General features: G+C 44.6%; 1 protein-coding gene across 1 annotated transcript in view; it reads right to left on the minus strand.

Moving 5' to 3' along the window:
* The window catches only part of ITGAE (integrin subunit alpha E), a 30,260-nt gene extending 18,331 nt beyond the window's left edge, over positions 1-11,929 (minus strand). The window contains 12 exon segments of the mRNA XM_086624500.1: positions 217-368; positions 1,390-1,511; positions 1,775-1,888; positions 2,458-2,596; positions 3,085-3,238; positions 3,885-4,036; positions 4,681-4,802; positions 5,142-5,282; positions 5,915-6,032; positions 6,551-6,621; positions 7,063-7,160; positions 11,727-11,929. Of these exon segments, the coding sequence (XP_086480626.1) occupies positions 217-368; positions 1,390-1,511; positions 1,775-1,888; positions 2,458-2,596; positions 3,085-3,238; positions 3,885-4,036; positions 4,681-4,802; positions 5,142-5,282; positions 5,915-6,032; positions 6,551-6,621; positions 7,063-7,160; positions 11,727-11,929 (1,586 nt within the window).
* Positions 11,930-14,423: the final 2,494 nt, after the last annotated feature.

The raw sequence follows: 14,423 nt of genomic DNA on the forward strand, positions 1-14,423 counted from the left end.
GAGCTCCCCCCAACCCCCATCAAGAATAAGGCACCAACAGCTGGCTTCTATAATCCTCTAAAACATGGCACAGGAACTGCTGCCTGCCCCTCAACCGTTGCCAGATAAACAACTGCTTTCAGGACCTGACTGTCCATAGAAGAACCTCTCCCTCACTCCTGAAATGCCCCAGAAAATCATCTTAATTTCTTGTGCTTTTTATTTTTCGTTACTTACAGGACATGCTGCATGGCAGATGCTGTTCTTGTCACATTGCACACCTGCACAATATCGAGTACTTTCTGGAGGGTGGCACGAGGATCCCAGTTTTCTCGCAGGTCGAACTCAGTTCTGATTTCTAACCCGTACTGTACCACTGCAAAATCGCACTGCAAGGAAGCAGCAGATAAGCACTTGGCTTGTGACAACTCTCGATTCAGAGAAAGAGGGCTCTCTGCAACAACTAGCCCAGAAATCCCAACAGAAACATTAGCCAGACTATGCAGAAGGATGATTTTTTTCAGGAGAAAGTGGCTTTTAAATATATCTAGTGCAGACAGAGATTGTTTTAAGTATATTATAGCTGAGGAAAACAAAAGCACTATCAGTACAGAGAGAAAAATTGGTTTGGGAAACACTGATTTAAGTTCTTGAATTTTCCTGCTGTGTTTGGCCCGAGTGCAGGTTGCAGAGGGGATTATCTGTGATATTACTGAATTGTTCCTTCATTGCTCCCTGCTGCACAGTCTTTCCTTGGAGTATTCCTATTCCGTGATGATCTGATTATCAAAGACAGTCTGGAGAACGGGACCATCTCTTCATTTTGTGTTTGCACAACAGGTAACATAATGTTTCTTCCTTCCACTATGCAAATAACAAGTTAAAATACGCTGATGCTTGGAGCATTTGAGAGGTAGAGACTTTCCTAAAGTCAGTGTGTGGATCACACTTCTCAGGCTCAGTGGGGAAAGCAGTGAGTGCCTTCATGCAGAATACGTGATGCCACTAACGAGACTGGTAAGGCCCGTGGCTGAAGAGGGGCAGTCTACTTGGCACTTCTGTGATTGCAGGTACAGATGTTACAATAGGGACAGGAAACCATAAGAAAGTCATGACTGTCACCCTCCAAGAAAGCAGAGATGGTGCTCGCTGGGCTCCAAGCACGGCAGCATAGCAGAGCTAGGGATTTCTGAGCGTACAAATCAGACTTTAGGTATCTACAGTGTTCCTGGGATCAGGACTGGGAATGTACTGCTGAGATATAAGAAAAAGTATGTTGAGAATACATGCAAGTTGTGGAAGTGCTTTTCCATCCTAATGGAAACAAACCTGCATAGACCCAAATTCTGATGAAGAGGCAGCCTAAATAAAGCACAGCACACCCTTTAGCCTGCTGAAGACAGAGAGTACCTCAAAGCACTTCTCATACAGTGTTTTCATCATCTTGTGGATGAATGCTTTTGCTCTTTCAAAGTCCTCTGGCATAATGCTCCCGGATCCATCCAGAATAAAAGCAATCTCTGTCCCAGAAGCTGCCAGGAATATGGAAAGTAAAGGAATGAGGAGAAGGCAATCAGCAGTCTTGGTCAGGACCAAGTTCTTTATCCAGTGTTACCAATCAATGCACAAGTAATCTCATTCAAACAAGGGACTGAACTGCACCAAGACTGCTCAGCTGTCGTTTCAGCATGAGCTACAGCTCAGGTCTGGCAGCTCATGGCACGGCAACCCCCAGACTTTGTCAGTCCCTGACAGTCCATGGCATAATTCTGTTACAAGAGACTTCACCACGTACAGAGGCCATTTTCCTCCTCCTCCTCTTTGTCATCCTCCATCCAGGAAGGGAGTCTGCTGTCACCACTGTCATTAGTGTTTCTGTGCTCAGCTGCTTCAGTTGGAATATTTTCAGCTGAAACAGGAAACAAGTTTGAGCAAAGACGACAGGACAGTGGGAGAGAAAGCAAAAGGTGAACAAAACCCATGTGTTATTGCCTACGCAGTGTTCCTGCACCTCGCTGCCTGGCAGCTGGACTCCTCCTCATTCCTGCAGTCAATATTGCTTTCAGGAGCAAGACTACAGGTGCTATGGAAATACTTGTGGGTTTTGAAGGATGTGGGGATAGAAACAAATAGCCCTGAGCACACCCAAAAGCGCATCACAACAGAAACACTGAATGTGGGGTGAGTGTGTGTATTGCAGAGCATCTACTGCGCCCGTCTGTCTCTTTGTACTGATGTTACAGCTGCAGGTCACAGATACAGAATATGATCTCCTGCTTAGTTGGCTGAGGAGGACTGTTACTGATGTAACAGAAATCACTTTTATTTGTTTTGCTGTTGCTGGGCAAGTGACTACTAGAACAGGCTAAGATCTGGAGATGTATTTACATTCCTTGAGCAACGAAACTACCCACCATCACAGACCCACTCTATAAGTTACAGAGGAGATAGATGTGTCAGGAGTCAGATTTCTTCTACCTGAATCACTCAGAGTCTCTCTCTCCAGCTCTGAAAGGAAACTGTCAAAATCTTCATATGTGGACAGCATGAACCAGGCACTTCCAACTTTCTGCAGCTCTTCTGGGACCCACTGGTTGCTTAATGCTAACTCTCTAATCTAAGGAAAAAAGCCATCAGACAGGGAGATTGAACACGTTTGATACACAGGCAAAAAAGCCAACAAATTCCCAAATTGCCATTAAAAACATGAAAGACCTGAAAAGAAAGGGAGTTTTCTGAAAGCTTGGTAAAACCAGCACAAATCCTGATCCTAGACTTCACAGAAAGCCCTTATTTGAATAATAAAAAAAAAGCTAATAAAAGCTCTAGAGCCACAAGACATATACAACTTAAGCATCTTTGTTTCTAGGACATAGATGTTCATCCAAAATAAGCTCTCTGGCATCAAGAAGATGGAGGCCTGAGTGAGTCAAGGGAGCCAGGGCACCTCAGATTGGACATCCTGCATGTCTAATGCATGACCACTTTGTCTTCCACCCACCACTAAAGTATAAGAGCAAACACATGGGATGGACAAAAATATCACTCCTCTATATACATGCTTTGGTACAAAAAAGTGTAGCTTTGATCATGCTTCCCACTCACCCCAGGAGCATAGAGTTTGACCTTAGCCATTTCCAGGGAGTTCACCACATTTCTCAATCTATGGTTTTCCAGAAACACTTGCCCAGATGCCATAACAATGATTATCTTGTCATCAGTCTGGCTGGAGTCATGGCTCTCATCAAAGACTTCATCCCTGTGGAAACAGGAGCTTAGAGTATTTCATGGGACAACCCACATCTGCAGAGCTGGACATGTCAGTGCTGGTGGCAGGGTGTCGATGTTCATTGATGGAGCTCTCAGCCCACAAGAGTACAGACATGCAAGGCAAACGTGCACAGGGATTTGTGCTTTTCAGGGACGTTGGTTGTCCATGACTGGTAGCTCTGACTTCACAAGCACTTTCACAAGTAGCATATGGGGCGTTTTTACGGTGCGAGTCGGTAAGAGTTATGCTACTGAGAAGAAAATGGAGTCAAGAGGGAAAGCATGACTCCGAGAGACGCAGCGGACCAGTGAAAAAGATAGGAAAGGCCTCAGGTCTAGAAATAAACACATGCTTAAAGCTAGAGCCAGGTGACTGAATTTTCATTCTGAAGCCCCTGTGTCAGCCAGGAAGCATTTCATACTTTGCCTCTTGGCAATTTCTCCTTGAGGACCTGATGGTCCCCCAGACTCATTCATGGGCCTCAGCTGGCAAAGCCTTTCACTACAAGAAGCACTGGAAAGGTAAGAGCTTCCAGGCTGTGAGACAAGGAAGAGCAGGGAGGAGGTGCAGGAGGCTGGATTGATGGACATGAAACACAAGGAATCACTTGGGTGTTCCTGGAGCTTCAACTCACAACACATGCTGCAGCGTGGCTGCGATGTCAGTCCGTGAGCTCTGCTGCTTGATGCTCCGGACTTTGAAGAACGCAGTCAGTCTGTCGCAGCTTTCTTGGAGGCTCAGTTCAGTTTGGATCTGTGCTCCATACTGCACCACAGCAAACTTGATCTGGAGAAAGCAGATGGCAAAGCCAGAGCTGGTTAGACAATATCTAAGCAGGATCCCGAAGTCCCTCTGGGTCCCGAGTTTAGTCCCAAACCTTCCTGCACAACCACAGGAAGCATACATTGCAAATAATACGTAGAGCAACTCTTGTTAGCCCTCAGTCTCCATCACACATTTGTATTCCGGTGATCCCTTTTGGATCAGCTCCAGGAACTGACTTCATTTTCTTTGGCTCAAGACAAAGATTTCTCTGTCTGAATTTCCTGTATTTATCTCGCTAGACCTTTCATGACCACATGGCTCAGCCTCTGTCCCCAGATTTATTTAAATCATTTAAAGTAATGGCTTATAAGCCTCACTTCTGATTTTGATGTGTACTGTTTCAAGGTGCACCGAGAGATTTGCCTGGTAAAATCTCTAAGCATACTTCTGGCATGAAAATCCACTCCTAGCTCTTCCACTTCTCTCTTCATCTACTCCTCCTTCTTGGCATTTAACTCCTGCACTAGAATATGTAGAATTATTACCAGCATCACTGTGAAGTTTAAAAAGCAATAATTATGTGAACTAGGAGACTTTCTATTCTTTGTTAGTGCTCTGATCCATCCTGCCTACCAGATTATGAGACTCTGAGGAGGTTCACACACCTTTGAGCATTTCTGCCACATTGACTTCATCATATTGAGGACAGATGTCTTGGCGTTTTGGAAATCATCCGGCTTGGTGTTCTCTGATCCACCCAGAATGACAGCAATCTCTGTCCCCAGTCCTGTCAATGCAGTTAAATGTAAAAGGACATTTGAAGGGACACCTAAAGAGTCTAATATTTAGCAAGGGTTCAAGAACATTGACTATTATTAGAAAAATTTGACTACAGCACCATCCAGCCATTCCAAAAGCAGGTCTAGCTGATGATGTGGTCTACGCTGTAGTTACAGGTTTATTTTTAATAATGGTGACTGTAATAATGGTTGAAATTTGCCATTACAAATAACCTCTAAAACCTCAACCTTTTTCCTCCCCAGCTCTCTCCCACCACACGAATGCAAGCTGCTTCAAACTCAGCTCACACCGAAGGCAGTAACGCTCGTTCCTGGCCGGTACCCACCTCGGCACAGGTGGTTGCTCCCTGCGCTGCCGAAGGGCTCACCGCAAGCACTGCTGACGGTGCCTGTGCCGACTGAGCTGCTGGCCTCAGTAGACTTGTCTCTGCTGTTTTCACTTTGAACGCTTTTTAATTTGGTCTCAACTAAAGAATTTAAAAGCAAGAAAAAAAAAAAATACACTCTACTTTTTGAAAACACTCTTCTAATTAACACACCTTAACCTCGGGATCTGTTTCCACCCAGGTTCCCAAATTTGCAGAAGACCTAAGGATCAGACTGTTAATAGCTGTTAGACAAATGAAGATGGAAGACCATCTAGGTGTCTAAACTTCTCAGCTTCTTTGCAGTGACAGCAAGAAGCAGAGCAAGGCCAGAAAATCATACCAGCCCTCTGCTCCCTTGATCAAATGCCCAACAGCCCAGTCAATTTGGAAGGAACAGCCTTGAGTGCCCAGGCACCTTTAAAAAGCCCAGTGGATGTTTGTCACATCCACTAAGAATGTCGATGCTTTTCTAAATTCTGGTTTAAGAGCTGGATCTTTTGGATGCATGGGACACCACAACAGAAAATCCCTGCTGCTGTGTGCTAGACTTCAAGGCTGAACCTTGTAACACTGTTGAATTCACTTTAATACTGTCAAAATTCAGTTTTTAGTCTCTCCCAGTGGACCATAGACCTTGCTGGTTAGGTACTCAGAAGGCTCCTGCTGTTAGAGAGCCTCGTGCTGTTGTTTTGTCCCTCTGCAAAGGCACAGCACTGGCTTTGCTCCTGTACCCATCTTGGTGAGGTTGAGGAACGCTGCGCTGCGCAAGTCGGCGGTGAGCAGAGTACAGACTCCATTCACGTCCTCGGTAGTGGTGAAGGCTCGGCGGTGCTTCTTCTGCAGGCAGGTCTGTGGGGACAGCAGGGGAGGCTAAGGAACGATGAGCAAAGCCGTAGACAGAGGACGAGTGAAGGTGCCATCTGGCAAACATTCAGCATCCCCTGCACAGCACTGAAAGCACAGGGGGAGTGGAAAAGCACCTTCCCTGATGTGACCCTGCCTCATCAGGTTATCCAGGACTTCAGCCCGGCACTGAAGCAAGGAGGGCTCACCAGACTGAGGTGTTACCCTCCAAATTAGTGGTTCTCCTAAGCCTTCTCTGCTGATTCTCCCTTTTCCTATGAGTGGGGGTTGCTGCAGTAAAGTACAAGGTCCATTGCAGTCCTCAGCTGATGACAAGGGCCCTTCTCAGTTTTCCCTCCTGGCTGGCAATGCACCAGCTGGCTTTCCAACCAGCCAGTATCCAGCCAAGAGCTTTCAGCCTTTGTCCTTCTGTTATCTCTGCTCATTTGCATTTCTCAGCAAAAATACAAAGCATTTTGAGAAAATCCAATCATCCCCAGCCATGGATATTTTTAGTCCCTTACCAGGATCCAATCTGAATTCCTGTCGATAGCTATGCCACCATCCTGGATGTTTTTGGAGCCTTTAATCTTTCCTGAAATCAAATGAATGAATGAATGAACGAATGCAGAAGGAGGAGAACAAAATTGAAATGGATATGGTATCTGCCAGCGTTGGGCAGACAGAATAAATACAGAGACAGTCTACAACTACTGAGGTCAGCTGTATCTGCTCTTCTAGAGGGAGCACTCAGAATTAATGTTATCAGCAACTGTAGCTGGAATATGCTGGAAACAAAAAACTTTGCCTTGTGTTTCAACAGAGTTTAGGTGAAGACTTAAGCTGAGGCAGAAGAGGTCTTGCACCCTCAGACACATCACTCCCAACTACCGGCACGGTGGGTTTGCATTTCTCTCTATGAAGTGCTGAGGAACAGGACCTAGCAGCGCGGCCAGGTCTCTCTGAAACACCCAGCCTTTGCCCACCCTCCTGCCCATGGCAAAGCAAGTGCTGGGAAAGGGCAGTGGGACTGTACCTCGCAGAGGTATCTCCTGGCACTGGATCTCCTCCTGCAAAACAGTGCACTTCCTCAGCCTGCCCAGCCCCTCATCTGCAGAGGAAGTAGCCAAAATCCTGTGGAACAAGAAAAAAAGTTGAAAAAGAGGGAAGGTGGCACAATCAGGCAAAGTCCTTTGGCAGTGCAGTGCAGAACAATCATCTGTGTCCCAGGGTGGCCACTCATTATTCTCACAATGTGTCTAATTAACTGGACTCCAGTGTGGTTTTGAGCTGAATCAGCTACTAAGAGGAAAACATTTTCTCCTACAAATCAACATCCTTTCTGTTATCTGAACTTTGGAATCAAGGAAGAGGCCTGGAAGTGACTTGCTCATAAAATACTGGAGCTAAAGGGAGGCCAGAGGTGCACTGAGAAAGTCCAACCTCTGTACTAGGAAACGGCAGCACTGCTGTATGAAATGGAGACTCTGCTTTGAGTCAGCCAATTTCTGCTCAGGGGGTAGAAAACTTTCTTTACTCCGAAATGTAAAATACCCCGTCTGCTACACAGCCTGAGCAATCTGCTCAGCATAATATAGGTTATCTCTATAGCAACCACTTGTGGTTGGCTTCTCTTCATCAGCCTAGCCATCCATTTCTCTTCCCCTACAGACCCAAATGTCAAAGTACAGCAGTTTCCAGCTCTTTATGGTCTTCAGACCAAGCTCACAATGTAACTCTTGACAACTGGTGGGTGCTGTGGCTGCTGCAGCCCCAGAAATGATGCGGTACACCAGGAAGCACTGCAAAAACCCAACTGCTTGCTTCTGCCATTTGGTTAAATAAGCAGACATCCTTTCCGTGCAGTGCTACAACTTAGCTGTGGGTGAGGGGAGAAGCGTGGCAAAGACTCACAGGCTGACAATGTTCACCTCCCACCGATGAAGTTCTAGCACCTCTTATCAGCCCCGGAGAACCAAGGAACAATTCTGGGTCCCAGGCAGAGGAACCTGTGCTAACAGTTGTAGAAAGTGAGAAGCTACGTGACCTCAGGCCACACTCATTCATAAAGACCTGGGAAGCCTCGGTATGTTTTTCTTTCTTCTGTTCCTTACATGGTTGTGTTCCCATCCGAGTGCTGAAGAACTGAGGGCCACAACAAAGAGGCTGTGTGTGGTGTGATCCACGTCTTGCCAGTGTCAACATTAAAGCTCCACAAGGACTTGACCACTGAAAACAAATAAATAAAGGAGAGCAGACTGTGATCTGTAGAGTCATAGTTAACAGACTCTTGAGCCAAATATCCCTAAACTCTGCCCACCATGACAGCAGAGGCACTTGGCAGGAGGGAGATACCAAGCTATGGAGATTTCACTGATTTAGATTAACAAAAGGATTTTCTTGCCCAGCCTAATGAAAATTAAAGTAACGCAAGTCCTGTTGATCTGTGATGAAAGTCCATCTTGGATATCACAAAACATTCCTACTAGCTGAAGCTGACACTGCGTTTAGGCAGGAGAGGAAACAAAACTCTAGGGCTTGTGCAAGTGGTGTGTCACTTTGGGGTGGCACCAGTGGATTCACTTCTTATAAAGTTGATATTTAACAGAGCAGGACATTGAAACCCATTGGATTAGAGAATAAGCAGTATAGGTAGCAGCAGGGATTGTTCTCCACAAGAACAGTGTTGCCATAAACCCTGTAAGAAGAGGAGAACATAGATTTTATAGGACGTTAACAAAAAGCTCAAAGCTTGGCAGCAAGGGAGCAAATTGGTGCCAAATGTGATGGATACCCTTCTGAGGATGCAGCTCTGCTAAAAGTCCAATAACTTCTCAAAATAGATATAAAACAGCCATCAAAAAAAAGGAAGAACTTCCACCCATTATTCAGAGCTGTAACTGAATTGGCATCCTAAAGGTAGCTTTTTTTTTGTATGAATGCACTTCCTTCTTGCAAGGCAGCCCACAAAAGAGGGGCAGATATTGGTGTTTTAGCTGTAAGACTCTGTGGCAAGCCAACCCTTCCTGCTCTTCACACTTCAGCTCTCAATTTCTGTAAGTGTGTTCACACTTCAGTAAATGCACAGGCTGGGAAGATAAATATACGTGAATCTAAGTGACAGACTGAAAATGTCACAAAGTAGGATGCACGAAAAGCAAACTACTGTCATAAATGGTGTAAATCCAAGCACCGAGCAGTGCTGTATCAGCAAACCGCTGTCAATCACATGACAACTTTGAAAACTTCACACTAATCTCAGGAACATGCTCAAGCGACTCCCGATCACAAACTCTGTCCCTGTTTCAAACTAGAACAAAAGAAAAGTACAAAGTCCGAATTTTACACACTACTCCTGCCTAAAATCCTTGCTGTGAATGCCCAGACTCCCACTCTAGGTTGAGTCTGCATCCCAACATGCAGTCTAGCATTTTTAATATAACCTCTGATGTACTAACAAGAGGTCAAATTCTCTCCTTGTGTCCATCTGGAGTCTATCCTGATTCTAATTTTACTCCGAGCTGAACCTGAGCTCATGCACTCAATTCCATGTCATTTCCCAGCCTGACTATGAAAGCACAGGTGAAAGAAGTAGTGAAATACCGCAATCGGAACGATGACACGAAACGTGCAAATAGCATTGCTTCTGCTTTGTGAAATATCCCACACTCCAGGCACCCTCTGAATCCCTTTCAGAGCGCAGGCAGACCATCCTGAACTACTGCCTTGCTTTGCAAATCCCACTTTACCTGTCAAAATGCCTAATTTATCTAGAGATGCTCCCAGATGTATGTTTCCACTGACAGAGTACCAGCCTGACACTACCATACCTTTACAAAGGCTTCCAGCAAACTTCCTGTAAAATGAAACAAAGCCAGAATTCCAGATATGCCAGAACAAGCTCCCTAGAAAGTTTAGCCATCTTTGAAGTAAGGCACAATTCTCAAGCAGGCAACAAAAAGAAAAAACGATGGCCAGAGAGCTAATATCCCTCTTGTGAATATTCCTGTGCTTGTACGGTGTTTGTCCTGGATCCTCAACTCTGCGCTTAGTTCTGCTGCTGCCCAGCCAAGTTATTTGCACTTTTTGCTCCTGACTCCCTGCTCACAGGGATTTCCAACACAGATGACTCGGGGGGGGGTAGCATTTTAGTTATTGAAATTAAGTGCACTGTACTTAAACTGAGAAAAAAAACATGCGTGACGCCAATTAGCCAACTATACAGACAGATGATCTGCAGCCTTTAGCTGCTCAGCACAGATCTGTCAGATTAATTCTAAGAACGTAACAGAGACCCACCAGGTCACACAACTACGCTTTTCTGCACTGCTGCTTTCATCAGGAAAACCCACAAATGAAAAAAAAAAAAAAAAAAAAAAAAAAAAAAGAAGTTGTTAGAGAAGAGTAATAGAAAAGATCTACAGAAGCACACAAGGACAGAAGTCATCACCAATGACTCCACCTTAATTTTGCAAAAGCCAAATCAAGAAAGGTCAAGATTTGAAAAACAATCAATAACTTCTGTAGGGATATCCACTAAGGAATGATGTTTACCAAGCTCAGAGTTCCCTAGCATAGTGACACACATGAGAGTAAAGACATTAGTAGAAATAAAACATTATCATACAACAAGTACAAGTCAAACCCAAATAAGGAAAACAGAAAAGCATAAATCTTGATGTTAAATCTAAAATCACGGCAAAGCAAGCTACAGAGAACTTTGATGGGCATCTCATTAAAAGAAAAAAAAACGTTTTTTCCCAAAACCACTGGAAGCGTAAAGCTTGTCAGGAAGTCTGTGAGGGCACAAAATGAATACTTAAAGAATAATATTCTTCCTGTACAGATGGAGCAGGTATTGAGTCTTTTGAAAAGTGAACCAGACAAACAGAAATTCTATCATATGGAATCAAACTAGTGTTTATTTGTGGAGTTGCTGGAAGAGGCGCCAGTAGCATCCACGGTGCAGTTGTCCATTGCTTGAGCTAACGGAGCAGCAGTGCCAGGCTGTGACCCTTCCTGGGCAGCGGAAACACAATTCATGGCAGAACCGTCCCCACGAGGCTACAGGACAGAATGACGTGGATACAGACTCTGACTCAGGAAACGTCCCTTCGAATCCATACCTGTGCTTTACACAAACTTACTCCCAAATAAAGGTCTTCTGAATTCTCTTTTAAAAAATCTTACTTGTTCTAGAGCTCCTGTTAAGGAGAGCAACAAGCCAAAAACTTGTGGGAAATGTATCTCTGAAAGCCCATACTGCTTAATCCAAGGTGTATCTAAAATGACGCTAGAAATGGAATAATATAAAAAAAAAAACACCTCACCTACATTCTACTCTTACTTACTTCACTACCAACAAACAGACAAACAAATAAAAAACTATAAAAGGCCAAACGTAGCTTGTTAGCTTTGTATTTGAGAGTATAATTTCACTTGGCAGCCGCTTTTCTACCACTAAGGATGACACTATAAAACTCTCTCCACTCAAATGTATGAATTTCTCTGAAATAGTAAAAAACCACATCACAAACTAAGGACTTTCCATACAAGTCCAAACATCCAGAACTTTCTTCATAAGAATCATGTTATTGGCTCACATAAGGCACCAATCTGAGCCTCCAGAAATTACTGTGTTCCCAGACTAAGACTTTTACTTTCTAATATGTGTAAAATAAATACAGAGATAAGACTCACTCGTTAGGAAGAGTAGATACAGGAGCAATCTCATTGTTCCCAGCTTTAAGGTGAAGGAGGGAGGAGGACTGGAGATACCAGGCAAAAGCTGCTCTCTCCCTCTGATGGTTCTCCAGATCTGCATGTCTCATTGTGCGTGCTGAGACAAAGTGACTCTATTGTGGATTTCCTAACTGAGGTTTCAAGGCGTATGCGAGTGACATTCGAATAAAACTGCAGATGCAAAGACCTACTAAAAGGTAAACTTATGTTATGGAAAGGTAATTTTTAGCAGTGTCTCAATTCCTGTCCATCGACACCTTTAATGTACTTAGAAGAACAGGATCTGTCTGGAAAAGCCCCAGGGTCTACCTTCGCACTGCCCACCGCGTCCTTCGGTGCTCACTATGCGGACATGCCACATCACGTCGAAATGTGCAAACAGAGTGACTCGAGCGAACTCACAGCAGGGATTTAAGAGAGATATCAGCTCTCAGATGCCCCTCAGTAATTTTTTGATGCAAGAGGCCCATCCCCCTGCCCCACACATACACACGCAGAGAGCACTTGGTGTTCCCTTTTTATTTTGTCTATTATTGGTGTCAGAAACGTTGACATTTTATGGCAGGATGCCCAGGGTACATTAAGGGATTCTGCACGTCCCTTCTCCCTCCTACCAAAAATTCTTTGGCTTCTATTGATCTCTTATCTCTCTGTACTGTTGACCCCAGTCTGGACCAGGCTAGCACAGAATTACTCCCAAATGGTTCATACTATCAGAGTACTGTGTAGCAAGTATTATTTGGATGCAGAGTGTTGTGATTACAAGTGCTAAATGAGTTGACGTAGCAAATGCTGAGCAATCAGAAGAGTTACCTGCATAGGAAAGCCTTTGGGAAGGGTAGGGGAGAGAAGAAAGCCATTCCAAAGATGTGGTTCTCTTTGCCCAGAAAGTGTAAATTTTCCAAGCATTCTCAGAAAAGAGTGCAACAAAGCTCCCTTAATCTAAGGGCTCCCTGTGTTTAACAACATTTGACAACCATCCTCGCAGTCCAGAAACACTGTAGTACTCCACATCTCCCGAATCTGAACTGAAAAAGCTTACATCAAAAGAGGAAGTGAAGAAAACACTCTTTGCACTCAGATTTTGATAGCAGTTAGGTGGTAACCACCAGGCAGCCGCAGTCACGCCTTCCTGAGGCTTTGCCTGGTTCTGTCTGGCCCCACTTTTATTCATGCTGCTGAAGGAGATGTGAGGTTGCCAAGTGGAACAGTTTCCTTTTTAAATGTGTTTTCTTTTTCCCCTCCAATTTTATTTTCTATTTAGTCCCAGAGCAACAAATGAAATTTCTTAACTACAGCACAGAAGAACAAAACTGACAGCTACCCAGAGGAACAGTCCATCTGAGAAATCTGCCAGCTGCATCGCTTCAGAAATAGCTCTTTGCAGCTTATGTAGCCTTACATAAAGCATCTGCTCTTTGTCTGAACCCTTTTGCTTGTCACATTTCAAAGACTCCTTTTGCTAGCTACAGAGGCAATGGAAAGTATGTTCAGTTGCAAGAGGGGTCGTGAATTGATGAAAAGAGAGGGAATCAACCGAGACAGATGCACCTCCTCATACTGGCTTCAGCTTCAAAGCATGCTTTGAAAAAAAAAAAAAAACAAAACAGCAATAAAATAAAATGTGCAAAGCATTTGAGGAACAAGAAAGTCTTGCTTCCACATGCACCCCTGAGGAAAATGGCCTTATGGGGAATTGGGAACCACACAAACCAGACATGAAATTTCTTTTAAAGAAATTATACCAATAAGTGGTGAGATAGATCACTGCGCAGTAGGAGGCATTTGGAGCCTAGTATGGAAGCCACAGGGAGCAACGACCAGGCAAAGTGTGCTCAAGCAGAAGAGGAGAAGGCATCTGGAAGCAGCAAGGTCTGCATTCATCTCCTAGCCCTGCCAGGAACCGGGACGCTTTGACCTCAAACACTAGGTGTTCAAGGCCAGGTTGGATGGGGCTTTGGGCAACCTGGTGTAGTGGAGGATTTCCCTGCCCATGGCAGGGGGGTTGGAACTAGATGATCTTTGAGGTCCCTTCCAACCCAAACCATTCTGTGATTCTATGACCTAATCACACAGGGGAGAGCTGGAGCATCCGTAACTCTGGATGGAAAGTAGTAGGAGCTGCTGGTGTCCTTCTTCCTAGCCCCGCTGGCCCTTCAGAGTCTCCATGGCTCATACATACAGACTAGGCAGAGGAGACAAACTGCAGCTATTCCTGTAAAAGGTTGCTGCTTTCTCAGATGAGAACACTGCAAGGGCTCCCCATTTTCATAGGGATGGATTCACACGCATGTGGGTTTACCAGTCACAAGAGGTAGAAGGGAGAAGGCAGTTCATCTGTTGATAATTTCTTGTGTAAATGACTGAAGTGTTTTCTGACAAAACATTATGATCCATCAAGAGTGGATCCCAAAATCCTGTTGGTCCTTCAAAGCTATGAATCAGCTTGTAAGTCCTTCCTCTTGCAAGGAACTGCAGACATCCCACAAAATAAACCCCAGACAGTCTTCCTAACTGTAACGTGACCAAAATGGGAAGTGGCTCAGACAGTGAAACCCAAGAGGAGCCTTGTGCATTAAAGATAGAGAAAACTGGGAGGTTGCTGATATTAATCTCAATAGTGCTGACTCACCTCAGCTCTACAGGAGGGACCCC

Source organism: Tauraco erythrolophus, chromosome 21 (assembly GCF_009769465.1).
Source record: "Tauraco erythrolophus isolate bTauEry1 chromosome 21, bTauEry1.pri, whole genome shotgun sequence".
NCBI classification, from domain to species: Eukaryota; Metazoa; Chordata; class Aves; order Musophagiformes; family Musophagidae; genus Tauraco; species Tauraco erythrolophus.